We start from the raw sequence: 26,920 nt of genomic DNA, 5'->3' as shown, positions 1-26,920 counted from the left end.
GCAGAGCCTCTGTCTGAACGAGGGGCGCCCCCTGGCACACACCCTCGCACTCGACGCAGGTGTTCTGCACGTGGTGGGCGCTCGCGTTTTTGAATCCGTATTTTCCAGAACATAAAATCTCATGGCATTCAGTTTTCTTAAGATGACCTCTGTGCACTGATTCCAAGCATTTCCACCCACACACAGGTAAGTAAAGGAGAAGCCCAACAAGTTGTTTGAAAGTTCTGTATTGCGTCACATCAGCGGTCTTCACGTACACGCGCAGAAGGGAAAGACGGCTCTTCCTCCTCCCGCCCCCAAACATCACAGTAGACCAACTCCTGCTAAAAGATCAAGTTAACCATGTCCCCTCCTGAAATCTAACCATTCGTTCTAGAAATGAGCATCTAAATTTTCTAACTTAACAATCAGGCACAGGCACCGACAGTCCCAGTTTTCAAATGTGTCCCTGAACGTTTCTCTCTCCTACGGTCCAGGCAGTAATTGATCTTAATGCCCTCGACCAGATAAACCTGACACTTCAGAGCTTGTAAGTTAAACACACTATGGTCACTAAGAAGACAACTGTTACCTACACACATCTTCCCCCCTCAAACTATTTAGCACCATTAACAGAATTCTCAATACTAAAGGGCTTTTAATCCAATGACCATTCAAATATAGGACCCTGACTCTTAAAAACACAAATTTGTTACTTTTCTCATACACAGTACAAATTCCCTCCTGTCTTATAGATCTTTCCGGCAATGTTCTCTGCTGCCCTGAATGCCCTCAACGACCATACAGCTGTCCAGTTCTTGCCGGATGCCAATTACAATTCCCTCGGTCATTAGTAATGAGAAGTTCAGACATTATGAGTAAAAGGCTTTAAGCTAACTTAAATGTGGTGAAATACTGTTAAAATAAAATTGCACTGCATTTCTTTTCTACTGTCACACATCTCTAAAGTGCTGGGGTTCCTATCAGATTTCTGTCCTGCATAGGTTCAAATCCTGGGTCTCACGACTAGATGGCCCGACTACCATAAAACACGATTGATCTGGTTTCAAAAAGGACCATGACCTTGCTAAAAAAGTTGCAACCACCACCTCTCTTTAAACCTGGAACAGACATCACCTTGAATAGGAGGAAAAAACCACGATGACCCTGTCCTTCCGCGCCCCTGTGCAATGGAAAGCAGTGAGCCGAGGTGTGTGCTGAGAGGCCACGGCCACATTCTTCAGGGTTAAGATGGTCACAAACTTGTCCGGGACACTTAATGTCCAGTCTGCACGTCGCCCCCACACGCCGCTAAGTCCAGACAGCGAAAGAATCCTGATTCTACAGACAGAACTCACCACCCACACAGTTGTTGCTTCCCAGGACACTAGTTTCCCAGCCACGCACAACCATCAAGGGGGCATTCTCTGAGGGTAAGTTTTGTCGAGGCTCAGACACTGTGCGGTGAACTCCCCAAGGTCCCTGTTCAGAAATCTGCAGTGAGAAACTCCACACACAGGAATTCGAGAGCTTCACACCTGGCTCTCAGCACAGAGACGCCCCAGACTTCTCCGAGCATGGAGTCTAGTGATGGTCTGCTGAGGCACGTACATGGCTTTACTCTAACTCCTGATGTCGCTTCCCTACGGACAATGAAGTTGGTCGACGAAGGACCGAGAAATCGTTCTGTAAGGCCTCCTCAGCAGGAGAGTACAGGGAAGCGCTGGGAGGCACTCAGGTCACAGACCGGTGCGCACCTCTCTGGGGGAGCCAATCCGCCTGCCCGAGGCCATGGCTGCCCCAACCAAGGGTGTGAGAGTTCAGTGATCCAGCAATGGTTCCCAAAGCCGATGCCTCGGACACTAAGGAAGGGCTAAATTCTGAAAGGAAGAACAAAGTAACTTCACAGAAGAAATCTTCACAGGTTCCACTCGCTTCTGCTTGTCCTCACCTCCGTGCGTTTGGGTGGAACCTGCACTCCCTGGGACAGCCAGGCTTGTACTGCGAACATGGTCCCGCCACCACCTCTCCCTAGAGGAGTCCCGCCCGCCCCTCTCTGCAGCCTGGTGTCCCTGATCTCTTCAGCCCCTCATCTGCAACAGGAAGCAGTTCCACAGCGACACCCTGAACCTGGTCTCCGTGGTTTTCGCTGTGTGTCCGGGAAGCACCGGTGAGGAGAAGCAAGGCCCTTCCCTGGAAAGGTCTGGGAGCCCAAGCTGAAACAGACACAGTAGCCCACGGCAAAAACGCCTCGTGTGCGCTTCGCCGCACACACAGTGTAGAGACTCCCCCAGGGCGGAAACATCGACACTAACTAATATCAGGAACAAAACCCGAAACGTTGGTAGATCAAATTCTAATGTGACAATTACAAGTAGACAGTGCTCTGCTGGGTTAATAAATCAGAATTAGCTAAAAGACAGTATTCTAAACACCACGTCGCTGGAAACTCCCACTGGGCAGACCCCCTTCGTCAGTTACATTTAGAGGAACGGTCATGACAGGAGAAGGAGCGAGCACCAAGCTCACTCGTGCAGGCCACGGGGTCGCGCGGAGTAAACCCTGCGGTTCACAGGTGAACGTGCGCATCTTCCCTTCAAGTCACGGAGTCCTTCTTCTTCCGGAAGGGTGATTTCAGCCGCTTCCATACACTGGCTTTGGGTTTAGATTTTTTCTCCATGGCCAGCACTGCCTCCTTTTCTTTCCTGCGTATCTCCCGGACGAGGGCATGAAATACATCATCGATGTAGTAGCGGTACGCAGCGGACGTCTCAAAAAAGGGACAGCTGAATTCTCGGGCTAGAGCCAATCCTTCTTCCTTGGTGACCTTTAAAAAAGTAAACATGGGAAAATGTACAGTGGAAACCAGAGAAAATAATCACAACTGCCCCGAAAAGTGAAAAGTGAAGGGGCTATCTGAACACAAAGAGAGCTCCTCAACTCCGGAGGTGTCCGAGCAGAGCTCAGGTGGGAGGCGGAATCCAGCTTCCTTCTCCTCTCCCTAAAAGTGATTCTATTTCTGATCCATTTTAAGGATAACTTTTTTGGAGCACCCCGAGTGACTCAGTCATTAAGCGTCTCCCTTCGGCTCAGGTCATGATCCCAGGGTCCTGGGATCGAGTTCCGCACCAGGCTCCTGTTCATCGGGAAGTCTGCTTCTCCCTCCCCAACTCCCCCTGCTTGTGCTCCCTCTCTCGCTGTCTGTCAAATAAATAAGTAAAATCTTTAAAAAATTATAAAATAAAACATAACTTTTTGGAACAGGAAGTAGTTACAGATAGGAAGTATGTAATTTTTAATTTTCTTAAACTCTAAAAGAAATCCAAAGTCGATATATTCAATTAGGGATATACCATTTCTCCTAAGTCTGAACCCTTTTTCTGACTTTTGCTACCAAAAGCACCCCAGCAATGAATGTTTTATATATGAATTCCTAGAGAGATTTTCCCAACAGGCATTAATTGAGCAGCACTGTGAACTTATCTATTGTCAAACTACTTCCAAAAAGTCTGTACCCACTCCACAGCTTCTACCAGTAGCAGGACCACCACTGGTCCCGATATGGCTGTCCACCATTCCCTCAACTCTACACCAAACAGCCAGATTCTAAACACTGCTGCCAATCTGAACAGTCTGGCTTCCTCTAGAATCCTCTACAATTTCTCTTACTCTCCCCTCCAGGGTGCCCGCCATCAGGGAGCACATCCACAATCATCATGCCACAACACGGATTCACCAACCAATCACTTTCTGAGGTTTTAGGAACTGAACGTTCCATGAGCCTTTATGTAATATGAACTCCATTTGTTGTCTGATTACCTTCCTGTGGATTTTCTCCTGTAAACTGATTTCTAACATCCAGATTTTATCCAAGTTAATTGCAAATCAGTAGACTTAGAAAAATTTTTAAGGTTAGAAGTTAATTTCACATTTTTATTTTAAAGCAAAGGAATCTATATACAGTGAAATCTGAGACCAGACACATTTCTGCTCTCGCCTCACCTGTCTTAGCTGCTTTAGGTCAGACTTGTTTCCTACCAGGACCACAGGGGTATCATCAGTGCGTCGAACTCTGTAGATAAGCTGCTTAAACTCCCGAACCTCATGAAAACTTCGACGATCGGTGATGGAGTAACAGATGATGAACCCTTCTCCTGCTCGCATATACTGATCCCGCATGGCTGTGAACTCTGCCTGCAGGAGAACAGGGTCATTAATGTAATGAAAAAAACCTAGAGCTGCACACAGGTTAGCTAGGGTTTCAGAGCAAAGAAGAGACATGTATCAATTACCTGCTATCCTGAGTCAGAGGGCATGAAAAATTAAGAGAGATGCACTGGTGATCTTCTCTACGTAAGCCTCCCCCACCCCCCGTAGAGTGAAAACACCTTTTTCTTTTTTTAGAGATTTCTTTATTTGACAGATAGAGACACAGAGAGAAAGGGAGCACAAGCAGGGGGAGTGGGAGAGGGAGAAGCAGGCTTCCTGCCAAGCAGAAAGCCCGAAGCGGGGCTCGATCCCAGGACCCTAAGATCATAACCTGAGCCAAAGGCAGACGCTTAACCCACTGAGCCACCCAGGCGCCCTCAAATGAAAACACCTTTACACACAGCATTCGGAGATGTAATACCTGTCCAGCTGTATCCAAAATGTCCAAGTTGGCAGGCTCATCATCAATACGAATCCGGATTTTATAAGCATCTTCTACAGGAGGGAAGAAAGGTGTACTATAAACCCATGAACATAGGAATATCCAATCTTTTATTTTTTCTTTTTTTGAGTAGTCTCTAAGCCCAACATGGGGCTTAAACTCAGGACCCCAAAATCAAGAGTCAAATGCTCTATCCACTGAGCCAGCCTGGCACCCTGCAACCTTATTTTAAAATTCATCTTATAGAGAAGTAGGTTACACACAAGTACTTTGAATGCCCAGGTTTTCTCAGGAATCACACTCAATCCATTGAGATATGTACCCTGGGTCTTCAACGGAGGTGTTTTGTATTTTTCACCTAAGTGACAACATAAGTTTACTCACTCATAATTTAAATTTACAATTCTAAGCTAAAAACAAATTCTTTTCTTTAAAGATTTTATTATCTGACAAAGAAAAAGACAGCGAGTGGGCGCCTGGGTGGCTCAGTGGGTTAAGCCTCTGCCTTCGGCTCGGGTCATGATCTCAGGGTCCTGGGATCGAGTCCCGCATCGGGCTCTCTGCTCAGCGGGGAGCCTGCTTCCCTCTCTCTCTCTCTGCCTGCCTCTCCATCTACTTGTGATTTCTCTCTGTCAAGTAAATAAATAAAATCTTAAAAAAAAAAAAAAAAAAGAAAGAAAGACAGCGAGAGAGGGAACACAGCAGGGGGAGTGGGAGAGGGAACAGCAGGCTCCCCGCTGGGCAGGGTCCATGATGATCCCAGGTCCCTGAGATCATGACCTGAGCCAAAAACAGAGGCTTAAGCCACTGAGCCACCCAGGCACACCTAAAAAGAAATTTCTTTACGTGTATTATTATAATAACCTTGGAAAAAACAAGGACATTTTAAAAAAGAAAAAGCCCACTGAATATTTCCATCACTCAAGTAATCATAGTTTACGCCCCAGTGCACGTCGATGATTTTTTCTTGAGCCCCTGCTCATGACTGTTCCTCGAAGATCAAGAGTCCACTAAAGCAGCGTTTCTCAAACTGCGGGTCGGGAGCCATTAGGATTAGTGAATTGGGAATTTAATGGGTTGCGACCAGCATTAAAATAAATAAGCAGAAATCGGAAAGGAAACGTAAGCGCGTAGCACGTGCAGCGACATGAGCACAGCTTCCTGTGCACAGCACCACGCACACAGTAGAACCACGCACACACTAGTGCCACGCACACGCACTCGCACGAGTACTGGCTACGATGCAGTTTTCCTTCTCAGGATTAGCAGCCAGTCGGCAACGAAGCGCCCTGAAGAAAAGACCCTAAATGGTAAGACCCCCGGACACCAGCCAGTGCGTCTTTGCGCAGCACCGAGCGCCGGCCCGCTCCAGTGCCGGCGGCGAGCGGGACTCAAGACACCGAAGTGTTCGCTGTTGAATCGGGCACCAGTGGCGGAAGGGCGGCCGGCTGCAGGGGACATCGACTGCGTAAGACAGTTCGCTCTTTCAGAGAACACTGAGTTTTGCTTTAAAGAAAAGGGAAAACCTCTGTGGGGCTGGAAGTAAATCATCTGAAGTCCTAATCTGCGTCTCTTTCTAGAGCTCCGGACCTAGCGGGGACCCCAACGCGCACGTCCCACGCAGCACGTCGCGGGCCCCGCGGACCGCAGAGCCGCAGCGGCCAGGGCCAGTGGAAACCCGCCCCGGAGAACCGGCCCCGGGTCCCGCGTCCGGCGCTGCAAGGCCCCGCGTCCGGCGCTGCAAGGCCCCGCCGGCTCCCCGCTCGTGCGCTTCCCTTCTCATCCCGGGAGCGCACCCTCGGCACCAATCCCGCTTCCGTACAGCCGGGGACAGCGCTGTCCTGAGTCTGCGTAGAAACCCGCAGCACAGGGCGGGGGGTCCGGGAGGGGCGCGCCAGCCGCGGAGCGCCCCGTGCCGCCCGCGCCGCGGAGGCGCCGCGGAGGCCCCGCTCCGGAGGGACGCGCCGGCCCGAGCAGTGAGCGCGAGCTCCGGGGGCAGCGCGGCCGCGGGTCGGGGGCAGCGCGGCCGCGGGTCGGCGCCGGCCGGCCGGACTTGTTCTTCTGCTTCCTTCTGTGGGCGCTCCAACCGCTGACTCATAGTCCTGCGGCCGGGGACCCTCGGCGCGGGGAGCGCAGGCGGCCCCGCGGCGGCCCACGCCGCCCCGCCGCGCCCCGGACAGCCCGGGCCCGCGACAGCCGCGACCCCAGCGCGGGAGGAGGGTCCGCAGAGGCGGCGTCGCACGGACGTCGCACGGGCCGCGGACGTCGCACGGGCCCCCCCCCGGGACGCTCCGCCGCGCGGACGGGCCCACGCAGGGGCTCGCAGCCCCGGACTTACCGATGGTGGGGTCGTGGTCCTCGGGGAAGCGGTGGCTGATGAACTGCATGGTCATGGCTTCGGGACGAGACAGCACAGTTACACGGGGCGGCCTCGGCGCCAGCTCCAGCCCCCCCCGCGGGGCCGGCACCTACCGCTCTTGCCCACGCCGCCGGCGCCCAGCATCACCAGCTTGTACTCCCGGGAGAGGCCGGCGGGGCTGCCGCAGCCGCTGCCCGCGGGGCGCCCCGGCTCCATGGTCCCTCGGGACGCGCACCTGCGAGGGCAGAAGGACGCGCTGCGCCCGGGCCGCCCCCGCGCCCCGGATCCGCCCCGCGCCCCCGGCCCCGCCCGGCGCCCCCCCGGGCCCCGGCGCCCCCCCCCCCGCACGCACCCACGGCGCCCCCGGGCCCCTCCCCAACGCGCGCCCGGCCCGGCGGCCCCCGACCCGCCGGCCCCTCACCTTGCCCCGGGAGGTCGGGCCGGCGACCCCGCACAGCGCTCGCGGGGACCGCAGTTCCCAGAAGGAAAACAAAAGCGGCGAAACCACTCCGGGTTCCTCCTCAGACCAGGGCGCCGGCACGGAGGCCGGGAGGCGGCCCCTGGGGCCCCCGGGCCCTCCGCGCGCCCCCGCTCCCGCCCCCGCGCCGCGCGGACCCCCGGCTCGCCCACCCGCCCGCCCCACGCGAGGATCCGCCGGTGACCTGTGACCCCGCCCGCGGCCGGGGAAGATGGCGCCACCGCGGGGGGGCGGGGTCGCGTGACGCGCGCCTGGCCCCGCCCCCGGGAGCCCCGCCCCCTCGGGAGCACGGCTCGCGGGCGTGCGCATGCGCGCGGGGAAGCGGGGCGGTCTCGACCGGGGACGCGGGGACGCGCTCTCACTGGGATCGCGTGACGTTTGTCGCAAAACCCGAAATGCGAAGCCGGCAAATCCCCCCGAAATAGCGCGGACGCAGCTCCAGCGCCGGGGCTCCTAGGGGCCGCCGGAGCGCAGACCCCAGCCGCAGGCCGGACAGTCCACGCTGGCTCCGCCGCGGCCAGAGTGTGCTGCCCCCAGGAACGCAGCGCTCTCCGGCTGCCCCGTGGCGCTCCCAGGGCCTTTCACCGAACTCGGCAGCAAGCGCGGCGCCCCGTCCCCCACCGCTCTTCGGGGGGCGCTCGCCGGGGCCGGGAGGAGCTGGCCAGCTTCAGCCGGCCGTCTGGGAGCGCTCCCCCGGGGGAGGTTGTTTAGGACGCGCGTCACCCCCCACGGACCGCGCTCGGACCGCGCTCGCAGGGGGGCACTAAGGCCCGGGGCGTCGGAAGGGCTTACTCTCGGAACTGCGTGCAAACTTGCCGACCTGGCTGGGTCATACATAATCTTGTCACATTCATCGAGAGGTTTGAAAACCCCAGCGCACGGGTGGGTTGTGCAAGAGAGACGAGAAACCGCAGAGTATTTATACATTTATTTATAATGAAATTATGGTCTAAGTATTTACAACATATAGGAAACCAGAGAATATGTTTATACAAAGCCAGCCCGCAAAGGATTCAAATGTGCAAAAACTGACAGTTCGTATCCCAAACTACTCCTGGTTCAGCAGACTAGCTCCTCCTTTCACACATCAGTATTGGATACAAAAAAGTTCTTTTGGCAAAACCTGTAATGTCATGCCAAGAAAAAGGACAAGTTGCCATTTCGGTCACTAGGTCCACCATCCGTCCTATCGTGAGCAGTCAAGTCTCTACTTTGGCTGCGACCAGTTCTGAGACAGATCACTGTTTTTCACTTCTGTGCTGAGTTCTGACCAGCTTTGGATCAAGCAGTTTTCTCGGACCCAGCTGAAGACACGGAGCTTATGAATAGGGCAATAAAAACTGCAATGACTTTCCGGGACTAGAGAGCCTGCTGGTGCCTGCTTTGCATCATCCCGTTAAAAAGACATAATGAAGGGAAAACCCTCCATATTCCTACGCAGGATCCAGCTAAATCCAACAGCTTTAAATTAGTAAAACTGCATTTTCCAAAACAGAAAAGAATGCAAAAATCAAATAAGGATGAACTGTTCTTAGTTTTAAAGGTGCAGAAAGGGAAGGCCGGACTTAAAATCATCTCCGCACTAATACATAGTAAGGCTTTGTTTGCAACCAGTCGTCAGCAAAATGGACCAAACAGTAGTAAATTACAAAGAAAACTTTCTTTTTGTCAGAATTGGGGACATTCATGTGGAAGAGGCTGGACAGGTCAAAGGTATACTGGAGTGACCCTGCTGGGACGCTCTGTTGGACAAGCACATTTCACCGACTGTTAAAAAGCTTCTGAGACAAGTTTGTGATTCTAAGTAAATTTTAAGATACTATGCCACTGCAGAAACAAGGATGTTTAGAAAAGAATGAGACCCCTTTAAGAAAGGGGACACTGCATCTCTAACTTCTGCAAAGGTCCATGATGGTTCCCAGTACAGGCCCCAGAGTCTTATTAAATCAAATGCATGCATTATTGCTAAAGAGAGTCACCGAGGGTCAAAGCTCTGTTCCGCTGTTTCCTTATGGGGCCATCCAGAATGGCATCTGCTGTTTAGCTCGTGGTTGCGATGAAGGGTACTGATACCCCAGACTCCAGCCCTGTGGAAAACTACTTGCATTTTTATGACCCCCGTGCTCCTCCTCTTCGTCAGACGAATCTGCAGCATACGCCACCAACCCGAAGCCCTTCTCTGCAGTTTTCATCTTCTTGACCGGATAATCTAGAATAGAGAAGAACAACCCCAACCCATCCCCCACCGAGACAGAAAAAAAAAAGATACCATAAATTCGTTAATAAAAAAAAGATGTTAATTGTAAGTGGTTAGTTGGACACCATTTTGAGGTCACAGGGTCAATGGTCACCCAAAAACGTTGAAGATCACGCGAAAAACAGCACCAGCATCAGCAAATGTGAATCCACCAGAACCATGTAAGAAAACAGAGAAAGAAAACAGAAACACAAAATAATAAAAAAAAAAAAAAAGAAAAAGAAAAAAAAAGAAAAAAGAAAAAAAGGAAGGTTAGCAAGTGAGTCTCTGGAGGCGGACACTTCACCTTTTAAAGAGTTAAAAGAAAAGAAGTTAAGAAAAGAAAATGTATTTTCTCCTGTGCGTTTTTATTAGGACTACAGGCAAAGAACGCCAGTGATCCCATATTCCTTTAAATTCTGGGTTACTAGGAGGCAACATTTTTTTTAACAGCCACAGGCTGACGATTCACAACCAAAAGCGCTATAAGGAGAGATGTAGCTCGGTCCCAATACAAAGAAAAATCAATCTTTTTTTAAAGTAGGCTCTACGCCCAACTCGGGGCTTGAGCTCAACTCCCAGAGGTCAAGAGTCGCACGCTCCACGGACTGAGCCAGCCGGGCACCCGGAATCGCAACCCTTGAGTCTGTGTCCGATCACCCCCAGGGATGCAGACAGTGACAAAATCTGGAAATGACCTACCCATCGTTAGCATCTCCTAGGGCTGTCATGGTGCTATGTAAAAAATGTAATTTGACTAACTTTTCTAGACAAAATCTGAAAAGCCTGTGTAACTATATGCTGTCCTCCTAAAAAAAAGAAAAAGTATCCTCCTTAGCCTGTGGAATTTAGAAGTCAGAGTCGACGCCTGAATGCACATCAGGCTGGACGACTAGAATTTAGGAGTGGCCTCGGCAGCCCGCGCATCCCCAGCCGCACCCCACTCACCGTGGCCCCCTGCGCCAGCCCCGGACCCATTCCTGTCCTCAGACTCCGCTTTCATTCCAGTCACTGGGAAGGCTGGTGGAGGCATCAACTGCCTGTGAGAAAAGAAACCAGGACAGCCTTTCAGACAGATTCCGGGGGCTGCGCTCCTCTGGTGGACTGTCGGAGCCGCGCATGGCCGTGCCCCACGAGAGGTCAGCAAGCTGTGAGCGCGCAAGGTGTTAGCCAGGCCCCGCCCAAAGCAATGACTGCTCAGGAGACCAGTCCCGTCCAAGGAAAGAACAGCAGGGGGGGCGGTTAAGCACCAGATGGTAGCTGGACCCCCGTTCAAGCACCTCAGTCCGTAATATTCTAGGATTCTTTTTTGTTTCTTTAAACATTTTATTTAAGACAGAGAGCGAGAATAGGAGCGGCAGCGGAGGTGTGGGGCAGGTGGGGAGAAATGCAGACGGAGAGGGAGAGGCAGGTTTCCCGTTGAGCAGGGACCCCAATGTGGGGCTGGATCCCAGGACCCCAGGATTATGACCCGAGCTGAAGGCAGACACTCAAATGAGCGCCCCAGGCGCCCCAAAAGTCTAGGATTCTAAGTAGCAAACACAGCTTGGTTAAGACTTCAGTCACTGGGGCTCCTGGGTGGCTCAGTGGGTTAAGCCTCTGCCTTTGACTCAGGTCATGATCCCAGGGTCCTGGGATCGAGCCCCGCATCGGGCCCTCTGCTCAGCAGGGAGCCTGTTTCCTCCTCTCTCTGCTGCCTGCCTCTCTGCCTGCTTGTGATCTCTGTCTGTCAAATAAATAAATGAAATCTTTAAAAAAAAAAAAAAAAGACGACTTCAGTCACGGCCTCCGCTTAGGAACATGGCCACGCTGCAGACCGTGCAGCAGAGGACGACACCGGATACAAGCACAGAGTGACTCAAAGCCCAGGGTAAGTGCCTCGTGACTGTGAAGGGGGCAGCACCCTCCGTGAGTGCAGCGGTTATCAAAGAGTAAGGGGGGGCAGTTTATTTAAGCTAAAGGACTGCATTACACTTTGATCGATGGATTTTTTTTTTTTTTTTTTTTTTAAGTAGGTTCCACACCCAGCGTGTAGCCCAGTACGGGGAGTGAACTCACTACCCTGAGATCAAGACCTGGGCTGAGATCAAAAGTCTGACACTCAACCGCCAAGTCACCAGGCGCCCCTACGTTACAGATTTAAGAACACGGAAGCTCACGGAGACCGAGGACACCTGGATACAGTCACATGGTCACGCTCCAAGGCACTCACCTGTCCCTCTCTCGCTCTTTGCCTGAGGAACTTGCCGGCTTCGATCCTGCACCTTCAATCTCATTCTGACTGGAGAAGCCTGTACCTAAATTAGTCATATGAATGGGTCCATGCTATGAGCAGAAAAATACAGCGGCATTAGCAAACCTACGACTGCGGCAGTGACTTCAGCTCCTCAACGTAACTGTCAAGTGCCTCGTCTTTCTGGCCAGTGGCGGTGAGCTCACTCCCCAGCCCTCTGGGACCTGGACATAAGCACAGCTGGAGGAGAGCTGGTATCTCCCCGGAGCGGCTGCTCATGCTATGCGGGTCTGTGTCCAACTGTCCTCTCATAAACTAGAGTAACGTGCCTCAGTCTGTTTCAAAGAATACTTCAAGGGCTCTGACCAAAAGTAAAGGTGCTTCTCCTGATAAAATAAAATGGCACCAACACTATACATTTATTTATGGTAAAACTTCACACTGAAACCGCATTTTAAAAATCTCTTTACTTGAATGACCACTTGAATGACGTGTGTGCAGAGAACCACTGCATCTCTGCCCACCTTCAGTCGCCTGGTGGGGACGGGAGGAAGCTACTGCTCTCCTTCGTAGAGCAACAATAAACTGAGAGCCCAGGTTCAAGTACAAACCACGTTCCAGGAGAGTCAGAACCACCTGTGGCCATCAGGAGCAGCGCAGGGATAAGAGCAAGCGGGGAATTCTGCGGCCCTCCTTCTAGGCCCGAGGCACAGACCCTCCGCCTCTCTCCCCTTGGAGGGGTTACTTCCTTCTACTGCTTCAAAGACCAACCCACCCAAAGGGAGTTACTCTTGATTTAAACTAATCCCCCAAGGGGAAAAAACCTAATCTAAAAGGATTCCAGAAAACAGAAATCCAGTACTGGGATGATGCCTCATACAGATGTGAACTTATCTTTCTTTCAAGGGAGAATACAGTACGATAAGATGAGGAAAATAAGGGTATTTTATTTAACCTGGTATCCAAGAAGTCCAGACTCTCGCTCATCTGGCAGCTCCTCTGTGAATCGCCTCTTCTGCGCCTGGGGCTGAGCTGGGAGTGGGGGCGGGGGCGGGGGCGGGGGCTGGGGGCCCGCAGGCAAGGCAGTTTTGACAGGAGCAGCAGGAATGAAAGGCCCACTCATCGGACTCTGGGACCAAAACAAACCAAGGGGGAAAAAGGTGTGAGAATGTCCAGCCATAATAAGGAAAACAAAATCACAACAGACTTTAATGATCCACATGTCCTAGAAATCCTGTCTTTCTGGTCCGTAGCTGCCCTCCGGGATCGTCCGCTGACCAGAGAGCCTGGCCTCCCCACCTCCATGGAAATGAGACACTGACAATCTCTCCAGTGCTTTGAACTCTCAGGAAAAACCTGCTGTGCCCTTGGGCTACTAGGGGCAAACACAACCAACAAATAAAAATTCCAGCCACTCACTCAGTGCAGAAGGTATCAAGCAGAACAATCTCCAACTTAGACCCCTTAATCAATGTGATTAGCTCTTTCTGCATTAAAAAGGCTGCTAACGCTTATGGCAAAGGTGAGTTCACTGCTGCTTCTAGGGAGAATTGTTACCGCAAGAGAGAGTCTATCCAATGTTTAAAAGACTGTTCCAGAAAGGAATAAGGACTGATCCAGGACGCATCAGAGAAAACAGGCACCTCTCAGAGGACTGCTCTCATGAAACGAATGGCTAATACCTGCTGAATGCCGGGTCATCTCACTCAACCCTGCAACCTCTGAGATATCACTACACCCAATTTCTAGAAGGGAACCAAAGCCTGGATAGGCCAAGTCACATCCCAGGATTACACAGCTCAATCACAGGAAAGCACGAAGAACCCATGCAGCTTATGTCTAAAGCCCAACCCTAAGGGCCGGCTCGGTCATACTCCTTTCTGGTTACTAAGCAACGTGGCTGAAAGCTGGAGGCCTACGGCTGTCAAGCACAGCAGGCAAGTAGTCAGGACCAGGCGTCCCAGCCAGAGTTTAGGGAAGCCTTCTGCTGTTTCAACCTGGGCAGTCCCCTCCGGTGCTCACAGCCCACCAGTGAGGACCGGGGCCACGGTTTAAGGCCACAAGCTCCCCCGGCCCGGATATACGGCGAGAGGCCCGAGGAGAAGGGCCCGCCATCAATGCGCCCGCGTGTGCTCGCTCGCTTCTCCCCTGCCCCAGAGCAGGGCCGCAGGCCATCCACCCGGAAGAGCTGGAACCACCAGTCCCTCAAGGTCCAGTTTTGTGCGTGGTCTGAGAACTACACGACAGCATTCAAAACCCTTCAGCTGGCAAAGTGCACGGATCTCTCGGCCCCGAACTCCTGCACGGGGGCGTCTGTCTGGAAGACTAGCACCTCTGCTGCCGTCACGGGGAGGCGCGCGGGCTGTTCGCCCGCACCGGCCCGTGGCGCGTGCCCCGCCGGGGGATCCAGCGTTCTCAGAGCCCGGCCCACGGGCAGAGCGCACGCGGCCCGCCACGCCTAACCCACGGGCCGCATGGCCCTGCAGAGGAAGCTTCCTGACTCCTCTTCTAAACCGCCGTCAGGTGGGGAAGGCCCGTGACACGCATCCAGAGACCCGGGCTGCATCGCACACCCACGCGAGCGGGGCACAGAGTACCTCCCGTCGCACAGAACCAACCCACTCTCTCTCTCCTCCTGAAGGACACCGCCACCTCCACACCTCTCCCCGGGCCACCTCTCCTTGAGGTCAGTGGATGCGGTTCGCGCCCGGCGGCCTACCTGGCCAGCGCCAGCGGGGGGCTGGACTTGCGTTATCGGGTATTGTGTTGGCACAGGGGGGACTCCCGTAGGTAATGCTGGCAAGACTCCAGGTGCCAGAGAGACCGCTGGTGGCACTATGCTTGGGACTCCATAGGGAGGCTGAACCGGCTGCTGAGGAGGGGGAACAACAGGGTAACCAGACTGATAGCCATTGGATGGATAATATGGTGGCTGAGGAGGGACACTACTTAGAGCAGAGGGTTGTGTATAGCCTGAGGGGGAAGAAAAAAAGTGTTTAATCAGCTGCAGCAAAATGAGACATTTTAGCTGAATATTAACCTACTCTCTAGGGAAGAAAAACACTGAGGGACAAACGGCTTCCCAAATTACTGTAAGCGGAAGGGAGCACTGTCAGTGCCCCAGCACGGGCCAGCCTTAAACACCCTATTCTGTACGTAAACACCACTAACAAACTATTTCTTTTGCTGAAACACTTTGAGACATACACACCTGGTAAGGGCACAGCAGTATTAATCTGATTCACAAATCTAGAGTATTCAGCATGAACCTGCAAGAGAAGGGAAAGCGAATTCATACGGGACGGTCCCAATTCACAGAGCACTCGCAAGGGTCGATGAGACAACTCCAGAACCACAGTAGCTAGGAATGAAAAATAGTCTCACTGATTACAGGCCCCTGGGTGGCTCCATGGGTTAAAGCCTCTGCCTTCGGCTCAGGTCATGATTCTGGGCCCTGGAATCGAGCCCCACATCGGGCTCCCTGCTCGGCGGGGAGCCTGCTTCCCCCTCTCCAGCTCCCCTGTGCTTGTGGTCCCTCTCTCGCTGTCTCTCTGTCATAAATAAAATCTTTTATTAAAAAATAAATAACAAAACTATTTCTACTGATTAAAAAAGAAAAAATTTCCATTGACATTTCAACCAAATTTAGACTTGTTTAAGCTAAGTTTTGATAAGGCACGGGGTGCCTGGCCGGCTCAGTCGGTGGAGCATAGGACTCTTGAGGTCAGGCTTGTGAGTTCAAGTCCCACACTGGTACAGAGATTACTTAAAAATGAAATCTAAAAAAAAATAATAACAGGGGCACCTGGGTGGCTCAGTGGGTTAAGCCTCTGCCTTCGGCTCAGGTCATGATCCCAGGGTCCTGGGATCAAGCCCCACATCGGGCTCTCTGCTCAGCAGGGAGCCTGCTTCCTCCCTCTCTCTCTGCCTGCCTCTCTGCCTACTTGTGATCTCCCTGTCAAATAAACAAAATCTTTAAAAAATAGTAATTATAAAATAATAAAATAAAATAAATAATCTTTAAAAAATAATAATAATAAAATAAAATCTTTTTTTTTTTAAAGATTTTATTAATTTATTTGACAGAGAGAAAGATCACAAGTAGGCGGAGAGTCAGGCAGAGAGAGAGGAGGAAGCAGGCTCCCGCTGAGCAAAGAGCCCGATGCGGGGCTCGATCCCAGGACACTGAGATCATGACCTGAGCCGAAGGCAGCGGCTTAATCCACTGAGCCACCCAGGCGCCCCCCCCCTTTTTTTAAAGATTTTAAAAATAAAATAAAATCTTAAAAAAATAATCCATCAGGGGCGCCTGGGTGGCTCAGTCATGAAGCGTCTGCCTTTGGCTCGGGTTCTGATCCCACGGTGCTAGGATTGGGCCCCACATTGGTCTCCCTGCTCAGGAGAAAGCCTGTTTCTCCCTCTGACCCTCCCCGCCTCATGCTCTCTCTCATTCTCTCAAATAAAATCCCCCAAAAAATCCATCAACCAAGGAGCGCCTAGGTGCCCCAGTTGGCTGAGCATCCACCTCCTGCCTTCAGCTCAGGCTGCGGTCTCAGGGTCGTGGGACTGAGCCCTGCACTAGGCTCAAGCTCAGCACAGAGCCTGCTTGAGACTCTCCCTCTGCCCCTCCCTCCCTCTCTAAAAATAACAAAATTTTAAAAATTAAAAAATCAACTGGGGCAGCCTGGGTGGCTCCGTCAGTTATATGTCTGCCTTCGGCTCAGGTCAAGATCCCAGGATCCCGGGACTGAGTCAAGCATGGAGCTCCTTGCTCAGCAGCGAGACCGCTGCTCCTTTTCATGCACACGCACATCTCTCTCTGACAAAATCTTTTAAAAAATCAATACATCAATTAATTTTAATAAGGCACACTCTATAAATTATTAAGCCAGGACTTGGCAATCAGGAGCACGGATATCAGGAGCTTCCTAAGTCGGCAGACTGGATTCAGTTCTGAGGCACAGAATCATCCAGAGCCAGAAAGAAAGTTAGGAAATTCCTAAGCTGTCAGTGTACCTACTGCAAACTCATTCGTTCTTTTATTTACTGGACTTGTCCTCAGAGAGCTCAGGGCTCAACGAGTTAGTGCAGCCCCGTCCAGCTGTTCGTCATGCCCTGAGTCAGTAAATTCACGTGGCGACGGGGACAGGGAATGGCCAGGGAAGCGCCCCGGTGCAAGGGACAGCAGAGCAGCTACTTCCCGAAAGCAAAAGACACAGCTTCCCGAAAGGGCGCCCTTAAGATACCAAATAACAAAGACCGACACGTGCAACCCCCACTGCTGACTGCCTTCAGGGGCTCTCCCCACGGCCCTATTGGTTTCACTTTCGGTTACTAGATTACAGAGTAGAAAGAACACTCGATCAAATCAACAATGAGCCCAAAGGCTCTGCTGACCGGTCGTAAACTATTCTAGCTCTACCCTTACTAACAAGCAGAATTTGGAACTCCCACCGGTAAGCAACTTGGCCAAGACTGAAAGCACTGTTTAGTAACCCACAACACGTGATTTTATATGCTGTGCCGTGGGATTCAAAATTCCACACCAAAACAGTCCGTAAAGGAGAAATGCATGCCAGCCAGGACCCCGACCGGGGAAGTCTGTCTTCCTTACGAGAACTGAGTTGCTAGAATGGTGAACCACTTCCAAAACTCTCGTCCGCCCGGAACCTCAGAACATGACCGTACCTGGAAACCAGGTCTTTGCAGACGCAGGGCGTTAGCATGAAGTCATGCGGGCTCATGGGGCCCTAAATGCAAGGACTGCGACCCTTCAGGGGACAGACAGACAAGGAGACACAGGAGTAGGCCAGGAGACAACGGGGCAGAGAATGCAGCTCTGCTGACATGGGGAAAGAGTGCAGAGGCCGGCGTGCTGGGAGAGCTATGGAACATTCTCCCTCACGGCATTTGTTCAGAAGGAACCAATCCTGCCCACGCTTTGATTCTCAATGTCTGTCTGGCTTCCTGAACAGTGAGAGAATAACTCCTTGGTGTTTTAAGTCCCCCAGCGTGTGGGCCTTTGGTATGGGAGCGCAGCCGAGACCCAGCCCCGCAGAGCAGTGCTCCTCTGTGCGTCGGGCGCAGGCGTCACTCACTGTTTGCAAGAGGTTCTCACAGAGCTTCTTGGCAGCAGCCAGGCCTTCTGGTTTGGGGTGACTGCAAAGAAGATCCGAGAAGTCAAACACAAGGAAAGGATACAGAATGCTGATTCCACTTTGCACGCTGCTCACAAACAATATACTCAACCTAGTACCAAAGTAAGCTCCTGAAAATCACGACCTCATGTCTCTTACCCTTTAACCTGTAACTAGTATCGTGAGGACAAATACTGTATTGGTCTGAGATACAGGTATTAAAAAACATTTAACAGTCACTAGAACAGCCCTAAAATGCATTAATGTCACCAAAGGTTTAAATGAAGACGACGTTAGGCTCATGAACGCTCATTCCAGGGTCACAGCTCCGTATAACACCCAAGAACCCGAACACTAAAGGAGACAATCCCGCCTCCTAATTCAACAGTTCTTCCTGCGGACACGACGAAGCAGTCACTGCCCAGCACTGGCCCCAAGTCCTCAGGTTACCGTTAATTAAACCTATTTTCTTCCTCCCACAGCATCGCTCCTACCCGGGCAGAGCGGCAGACAAGTGTTCACACACAAGCGTCAATAGCACCACACGTACCTAATGTAAATGTACATCGGTTCGAAAGCTTCTCGGCCGGATGCTGGCTCGATGCAGCCCGAGCCTTTCCCTCTGAGGAAGACTTTGGCGCCCGTTTCAATCTGAATGTGCTGCAAATAGGAGCAGCCTGGACCTTCCACTTTCTCCTTGACGTTGAAGGTGGGCACAGCGTGCTCCAGACCCACAAATAACTTGTCTTGAACGTAATGCATCTACAGGACAGAACAGCTCAGATGAAACTCACAGCACACAGGAAGTCCTAATCATGAAAATCGTTTTGCAGAAAACTGGACTAGTCCAGATACTTCGAATCCCCGCCAGGACAGGGATCCCCTGGAATTTCCCCCATGAGCCCGCAGAAACCAACTTATAAAGTAGCTTCATCTGGAGGAGCACTACGCGGGCTACGCACCTACCTAGAACAGTAACCCCTTCCTCCATTGAGCAAAATCTACTGAATAGGTGCAGAGCAAAGACTCACTACTAAGTGCACCCAAAGCCGCTGACGGCTCTAAGTCAGTGGGAACCCAGAGCACAGTCTTCTGTGAAACGAGAGGCATGTCGGGTCGTCCAGTCAGCCCTGTGGTGTGCTCCACCGAGGGCTGCTCTCTCCCACCCTGTGTTCTAGGAGGATTGTATCAGCAGAGTCTTACTTCACCAGACTCCGCCTTCTTAGTCCTCCAGCTGCCGTCACGGGGACAGACACGTAAGCAAACCACTACCTTCCAAATGTACGCTGTGGGGACGCCTGGATCTATCGATGCCCTTTCTAGAATATACCAAAGTAAACAGATGTGTGTTCCGACGTTCACTGCATCACAGAACATGAAATGGTCCCTTAACAGGATGCGTTAGCCGGTCAGCCTCAGGCTGGACATCAGGACATTCCTTCACACTTTCCGTATTATTTGGCACATGTCACCTCTACAGAAATGACAAAGCTGCTCATGAGCTCTCCACCGAACATACCCCTGACTGGAAGGGAGGCTTCTGGCTGACGGCTGGAGACAACTGTGCAATGGGCGCTGGCTGGTGATACACAGTGACTGTCGCACCATTGAAAGTTGGACTTGTCCCCGTGGCAGCTTTGACCACCCCGTTGGTGATAATCTCTTTGATTCGGTTTACGGCTCCTACAGAGAAAGTGAGATACGATACAGAGGAATAAATGAACTGATTAGAACCCACGGACAAGCCCAGGCCAATCCGCAACCACCCCTGTACCAACCCACTCTGCAGGATACCCCGACACACGGTCCTCGGCCTCTCTACTCCCCCAGCACACGCACGAGCAGTTCGTACATGAGTCACGACAGCCAAGTTACTCTATACCGCCCTGTGCTTTGTCCTTCACAGAAAGGGGGATGTGAACCAAACCGCTACTTACTGTCCACTAATTCCCGTGTCTGGCCCTGAACATGAAGGTATAACGGACGATCCCTACAAAGAGAAACACAAAATGATGATCCCACACCGCGCACAAGCAAAGGAACCAAACGGGTCACCAAATCCAGTCTGTAATGTTTCCAAATAAGTAAATGGGACTACATACAAGAAAATGGCCGTTAACCAACGTCTAGGAACGTGGTTTTACAGCTAATGAATAAGCTTTTCTGGTTGCTTCACGTTAACTCGTCTACACATGGATCAAATCTGTTTTTTTTTTTTTAAGATTTTATTCATCTATTTGATGGACAGATCACAAGCAGACAGAGAGGCACACAGAGAGAGAGGAAGGGAAGCAGGCTCCCCGCCGAGCAGAGAGCCTGACACGGGGCTCAATCCCAGAACCCTGGGATCATGACCTGAGCCAAAGGCAGAGGCTTTAACCCACTGAGCCACCCAGGCACCCCAGGACGTGTTTGTTAAAAGGGAGATTACAACAAAGTACAGACTCTTTTGTTGGGGGAAATATTCCCATACAAAAGTTTGGAAGCATAAACATTAAACGTAGCAATTATCTCATTTTATACTTTTCCATAATTTATCTCCTCTGATAAAACGTCACCTATGAAATAAAAAAAAATCCAAAGAGCAAGAGGAAGGCACACAGCGGCCGCCATCCCTCATGCGCCCTGGTGACGTCCCAAATTCTACTACACAGCGTGTGCATGCACACACACCGAGCTACTAACCCAGGGTCTGCGCGGATCTCCTACGAACAAAAAATATGAAACTACCGTGAGCTACGTGTCCGAACTTTCCCTAAAGCAGACAATGTGCATACACACCCTGGTCCCACTTTGGCCTTCTCCTCAGCAGTCATGAATCTCCCTCGAGTTGACACAGCAGCCCCACTAAGTCGGCTGATCTGAAAGGGAAACATTCTATCAACAAGAAGACGTGGCAATGGCCTATTTCAAGGACGCCCCCAATCGTTCCTTACACCACCAGCGAGGAATGAGTTCCCTCCCGCACCCAAAACCTCAACAACATGGTTTCCTGCTCAGCAGACCCGGAGTCCACCCACACCTGTTTCTCTACCTTCCCTGAGAAGTTCCTCTGCAGTTAACTGAACCCAATCCTGACTCTGGAGAGTATGACCCAAACCCACCCGTAAACATCGGACTCCTGTGTGCTTTCCCGACCGCGGCGACCAGCCACTTCCCCCCCAGGGCCCATGTCCGCCCACCTCGTCCTGAGTCTGCCCTCGAGTCAGCAGGTTCCGGCATGTGAGAGGCACATCGTTGATTTCGACCTCAGCTACCACCAGGTCATCCTTGCTTTTACTGCTGGTGAGGCCTTTGCCAGCAGCCTGAAGCTACACAAGAGAGAAACTCTGTAAGATGAAAGAATGCTCCTGCTGTGTAATCCACAAGCGCCCCTCCCCAGGCCCCACCACCAGCACCTTCCTGCTCCCTTCCCGAGCCTCCAAACACACCTGGAAATACTCCTTGTCATTCACCGAAGACGAAATCACAAGTGAGCAAAACCTAAGCCGACATCAGGTACTGTCAGTTTACTCGAAGGCAATCATCGGATTTCTCTGGGAACTTGGCCACATGTGTGTTTCTATGACCGCATAACCCCAGAAACCCTACAGACTAGAAGCTGCCATCTCCGCGAGGAAAATTAAAAGACCTTGTGCAGTCCGACACAGGACAGAGTCCAGGGCACGATGCGGAGTCCTGCAACCCACGCGCCTCATCTGGGGAGCGGGACACAGCCTTCGTGCCAACACGGCAGCTGCAACGTACCCCGTGCAACTGGCCCCATCCTCTCACAACAATCTGGAAAACCCACGAAGTTTCTCTAATGGACAACCCATTACTCTAATAACGAAGAACCAAGAGAATGAACGAAATGCCAAGCAAAATCCTGAAATCTGATCTGGTTTCTCTCAATTTAATCTATGGACAACTCCAGATACCGGATCGGAGTTATCCGAACAAATGTTCATCCCAAGATGGCCTTCCGCAACCCTTTGAGACCTTGGACCAATGTTCGGCGAATCTGCTCAAAGAAGATAAAATACAGTTACTTCTTAATGTATTAGATACATTTTTAAGAGATTTATTTATATTTTAGAGAGGAGAGAGAGATACTCAAGCAGACCACACCCAGCTTGGCACCCAACACAGGGCTTGATCTCACGGCCGCAAGAGCACGCCTGGAGCCAAAATTAAGAACCAGATGCTGAAAAGACTGAGCCACTAGGCGCCCCACATCAGACAATATTTCACAACGTGCACAAACTACACGACTCCACAACGTCTCGTCTTTGTTCAGCCCCTGCTCAGTCCTGGCCATCATCAAAGGTGCTTATCAGTGCTACCTCACGGGACTCCCTGTGGTGACACAGGTGTTCGCTACTTGCCGGGGAGAAACGGGGCAACAGCCCCATGTCCAAAGGCTGTGACAAGGAGCTGAATTTTGAATCTTAATTCAAATTTTATTTATTTATTTATTTTAAAGACTTTTTGTTTATTTATTCGACAAAGATAACAAGTAGGCAGAGAGGCAGGCAAAGATGGGGGTGGGGGGGAGGCAGGCCCCCTGCTAAGCAGAGAGCCTGATGCAGGACTTGATCCCAGGACCCTGAGATCATGAGCTGGGCCGAAGGCAGAGCTTAACCCACTGAGCCACCTAGGCGCCCCCAAATTTTAATTTAAATAGCTACATGTGGCTAGTGACTACTGTCGTGGACCACACAGGTGTGTGTCACCAACCCTATCAGAAGAGGAAACTGAGGCCCCACGATGTATCTAAGCCACACAGCCAGTAACTGAGGACCCTCGGCTTCAAGTCCACGTATTCTGGTTCTAAATCCATGCTCCCTCCTGCTGTGCTCAACTGCTTCTCAGAGGAAACACGTGAATAAATGACAAACATCAGTGTTAAGAATGTTAACATTCAAGGAGCACTCCACCTCAGTGCGCCGTCACTATTTCCCTGCAGAACTCAGAAATGCACAGTTCGCTCAGTCTTTGCAAATGATAACAATACAATGAATAATGAACTTCCAATTCACTAGAAGTTCCCAGCGATTCTGCACAACTTGGGTATTTAAATATCCAGATAGACAATGGCTGTTCTGTGGCTATTACACACATACACTGGACGACTAACAAAAAATCATCATCCCCCCCCCCCGCAGCTATACCAATGTCCTTGACAAGTAAAAACTGTCCGTGTTCAAAGTGAACAACTGTCATTTGGATATAATCGCCACAAACATGCTACTTAACACATTCGTCACCCGAATTGCATTTTCGAACACAGAACCCATCTCTTCACTGGAAGGCAATTTTTAATTGAAGCCCAAAGAACTTTTTTCAAATGAGAATTATAATGCAATGAGCTGCCTTAGAACACACTGAATTCTCCAACGGAAGAGGCTTTCCAGGAAAAGCTGAACCCCGACTGTCAGAAATGACTCTGAAGTCAGACATGTGCGTTACTGATCGTACACATGTACGCTCAGGAGCTGCATTTCTCTTTGTAAACTGGAGACAGTTATCCGTCCCGTCACGCTGCTGCAGAGTCTGTCTTGAGGGCAAAGCGTGCACTCCGGCAACACAAACAGCCACAACAGTCATTATTCTCTAGGAGGACTCTTGTCCCCTATGGCAGCATAAATTGAAGACTTCAAAGTTCAGCTCCATCCTAGTTTGAAATTTTAATTATACCAGAAATTCTGTAAAATGACCAAATAATTTCCTCAATTTCTGTGAGAACAGCAAAACCACCAACATATCAATTCCTCATTTCATGTCCCATTCAATCACACTGTAGGCAGTGACTGAAAACCTACAGAGTCTGGAGAACTTTGTACGTATGCATTTACTTTTAGTAGAGCTGACTAGAGACATTTTTTTTTTTAATTTTATTTATTTGACAGACAGAGATCACAAGTAGGCAGAGAGGCAGGCAGAGAGAGGAAGGGAAGCAGGCTCCCCGCTGAGCAGAGAGCCCGATGCGGGGCTCGATCCCAGGACCCTGAGACCATGACCTGAGCCGAAGGCAAAGGCTTAACCCACTGAGCCCCCCAGGCGCCCCAGACTACATTTTAAAGCTCCCCTGATTTACACGAAGGTCTGTTGACCTCAGAGAAAACGCGCGTATTGAGAAACGTGTTCCAGCGTCCCTTGACACCATTCCGTCCGTAGGAAGTGAGCTGAACTAAGTGAACAAAGACAAAATCAACTATCTGGCCCATAAACGTAACCAAACCAACCAAAACTGCCTCGAAAAAGCCAATGACAAAGCGTCCTGTGACGCATTCTAAAACTAAGTGACCCTGACATGACGGTGAGGCCGCTTTCTCCTTCCGACCACGGGGCGACAAGGCAGCCCTCCCGACGCGGGCCTCGGCTCCCTACCTTCTCAGCGGCGCTCTGGGCCGGCTTCAGCTTCCCCTTGGCCATGAGCATGGCATTGATCTTGGCGGCCACAGCAGCAGCAGCATCCAGGGCGCCAGAGGGAGCGGCCGCGGAGCCCCCAGGGCTTCCCCCGCTGCTGGGAACCTCCCCCGCCGGGGCCGACGGCGGGAGGAAGAGCAGGGGGGCCGGAGCGGGCTGGTCCCACTTGCTGCGGCGCCTACAGCAGAGAAAGGCGAACCTCAGGCCCCGAGGAGGGCCCCTGGCTCGGCCTCGGCGCCCCGCCTCCCCGACGCGGCCTTCCCGGCCCCGAGTCTCCGGCCGAGGTTCCGATCCCCGTCGCGACCCCGACGGTCGCGGCAGGTCCGCTCACCGCGCCCGCGCCCGCGCCCGCCCCGACCCTCCCGTCCGGCCCACACGCCCGCGGCCTCCTCCGCGTCTCGGCCGGGCCCTCCCGGGGTCCCTGCTTCCCTCCTGCCCCCGGTCCCCGCCGGCTCGCTCGGGAGCCCCCGGGCCTGCGGGCCACCCTTCTCGCCGCAAGCCCGGCCCTCCGGCGCGCACACGGCCCAGCGGGCGCTCCCGCCCGGACGCAGCTCCCGGAGGCCGCCCCGCCTCTCCTCCGGCCCCAGCGCGCTGCGATGCCGCCGCCCGCGGAGCTTTACCCGCCGGCGCCGGGATGCGTCGCGCTCCCCGCGGACATGGCGACCGGCTCCGCTCAGCCACCCGCCAACTACGCCGCCACCACCTCCCGTCACTTCCGCCCCCAACGCCCTCACGCACAGCCCCTTCCGGTCGCGAGGAGACGCTGTTCCGGCGAAAGCGCCGCTTCCCATTGGACGCCTGTTGATTTCCAGGCCGCCGGCGTCCTCGGAGCCAGGTGGGGCCCGACCTTCCTGCGCGCGCCCTGCCCTTGAGAAAGATGGCTGCCGAAGCGCGCGTCCCGGCGGGATCGGGGCGAGCAGGCCCATGTTTGTTGTGGGCACGGCGGTCGCCGGCCAGACAATGCGCAGGAGTCCGGAGTCGAACGGGTCTCTCCCCGAGTGCGGCCACGACCTCCGGCCGGGAGCGAGCCTTCCGCCACGGGCCCGCCTCACGCCTCCGTTACCTGTTTAGGAAAAAGCCAGGGGCACGTCCCAAAGGCCACGTGAAGACTTTCTCTGGTTCTACGTCTGCGCGCCAGCCACGGCTTTCAGAGCAGGGGCGAGGGGGCGCCGCGAGGGGGCGCCGGCGCCCGGGCGGGAGAGCGGAGGGAGGGCGGGGCTCGGGGTGGACGGCGGCCGGGGGCGGGGCGGGGCGGGGCGGGGCGGGGAGAGAAGGGCGGGGCGGGGCGGGGCGGGGCGGGGCGGGCTCGGGGCGGACGGCGGCCGGCGCAGGGGCGGGCCGGCCCTGCTGCTTCGCCCCGGGGAGCCCTGGAGTGGGTGGTGGCCGCCGCGCGCGACCGCGTTGGGGGTCCGGGCCTGCGGGACTCCCGGCTGGACGGATGGCTTGCAGCGCTGTTTTTCTCTTCTTGCTAGAAAAAGGTTTATTTCTTTATTAGTCGGAGAGAGAGAGAAAGGGCGTAAGCAGGGGGAGCAGCAGGCAGAGGGCGAGGGAGAAGCAGGCTCCCCACTGCAGGGAGCCGGACGGGGGCTCGATCCCACGACTCTGGGACCCCGACCCCAGCCCCCCGAGCCACCCCAGGCGTCCCAGTGCTGTTTTTCGAAGGAGTTTACATCCTGGTGAGATTCAGAGAATGCAGATTCATTTGAAATCCGAATTCCTGTGTTCCCTTCGGCATTGAATAAATGTTCTTTCCAGGGCGCCTGGGAGGCTCAGTTAGTTGAGCAACTGCCCTCAGCTCAGGTCATGATCCCAGAGTCTCGGAATCGGGTCCTGCACGGGGCTCCCAGCTCCGCAGAGAGTCTGCTGCTCCCTCTGACCTCCCATCTCGTGCTCTCTCTCTCTCTCTCTCTGAGAAATAAATAAAATCTTTAAAAAAAAAAGTTCTTTCAGCACCTTTAGCATATAGGAAATTTTATTTAGACAATATTAGGTTTTTTCATTCTTTTGCATTGATGTATTTATTCTTTTGCTCGGGATCTTATTGAATCATTGTATGTGTTAATATCTGTTAGGGCAAGCCAAGTCCCATCGTCTTCTGTGTTTCTTGCTTATTCTGACGTGTATTTTTCCAAAGAATTTCGGATTTAACAGCTGTTTTCCAGTTGCTCCTTATCCCCAAATACAATGTTGTTGGGAGTCTGAAAATACATTGTTTAGGGGGTGCCTGGGTGGCTCTTAATCTGGAAGACGGTGACTCTTAATCTCAGTTCAGGTCTTGATCTCCGGGTGGTGACCTGAATCCCCAAGCTGGGCTCCACGTGGCACATGCAGCTTGCTTTAAAAAACAAAAAGAAAGAAAGAAAAGAAAAGAAAAAAATACATTATTTTTTCCTTTAAAAAAAAAATTGAGATGTCTGGGCACCTGGATAGCTCAGT

At 52.6% G+C, this 26,920-nt stretch overlaps 2 protein-coding genes and 1 non-coding gene across 9 annotated transcripts; all 3 read right to left on the bottom strand.

The window, feature by feature from the left end:
• Positions 1-211: 211 nt before the first annotated feature.
• Positions 212-7,622, bottom strand: RIT1 (Ras like without CAAX 1). Of its 2 annotated transcripts, XM_045086775.1 has the most exons (6): positions 7,411-7,622; positions 7,103-7,224; positions 6,969-7,025; positions 4,610-4,683; positions 3,982-4,173; positions 212-2,806 (listed from the first exon to the last, which is right to left on the bottom strand). In XM_045086775.1, the coding sequence occupies exons 2-6, from the start codon at positions 7,203-7,205 to the stop codon at positions 2,576-2,578; spliced, it is 657 nt and encodes a 218-aa protein (XP_044942710.1). In that variant the 5' UTR covers positions 7,206-7,224; positions 7,411-7,622; the 3' UTR covers positions 212-2,575. The 2 variants fall into 2 exon arrangements, with proteins under 2 accessions (XP_044942710.1, XP_044942711.1); XM_045086776.1 differs by lacking the exon at positions 7,103-7,224.
• Positions 7,623-8,380: 758 nt separating this feature from the next.
• KHDC4 (KH domain containing 4, pre-mRNA splicing factor) lies at positions 8,381-25,656 on the bottom strand. Of its 6 annotated transcripts, none has more exons than XM_045086771.1 (14): positions 25,223-25,653; positions 24,446-24,662; positions 21,256-21,384; positions 20,855-20,934; positions 20,011-20,063; positions 19,593-19,756; positions 18,624-18,835; positions 18,035-18,095; positions 15,148-15,205; positions 14,656-14,909; positions 12,892-13,065; positions 11,916-12,028; positions 10,652-10,743; positions 8,381-9,676 (listed from the first exon to the last, which is right to left on the bottom strand). In XM_045086771.1, exons 1-14 carry the CDS (start codon positions 25,408-25,410, stop codon positions 9,477-9,479), a joined length of 1,995 nt encoding a protein of 664 aa, XP_044942706.1. In that variant the 5' UTR covers positions 25,411-25,653; the 3' UTR covers positions 8,381-9,476. The 6 variants fall into 6 exon arrangements, 3 of the variants coding, with proteins under 3 accessions (XP_044942706.1, XP_044942708.1, XP_044942709.1); XM_045086773.1 differs by lacking the exon at positions 25,223-25,653 and adding an exon at positions 25,105-25,212; XR_006608577.1 differs by having other exon boundaries at positions 9,619-9,676; positions 11,916-12,000; positions 25,223-25,656.
• On the bottom strand, positions 19,180-19,308 carry LOC123393758. The gene has a single exon (XR_006608611.1).
• Positions 25,657-26,920: the final 1,264 nt, after the last annotated feature.

Source organism: Mustela putorius, unplaced genomic scaffold (genome assembly GCF_011764305.1).
Source record: "Mustela putorius furo isolate JIRA1106 unplaced genomic scaffold, ASM1176430v1.1 tig00000997_pilon_pilon_pilon, whole genome shotgun sequence".
NCBI lineage: Eukaryota > Metazoa > Chordata > Mammalia > Carnivora > Mustelidae > Mustela > Mustela putorius.
The sequence above is the reverse complement of the archived record's forward strand: the minus strand, read 5'-3'. Positions and strand labels throughout refer to the sequence as shown.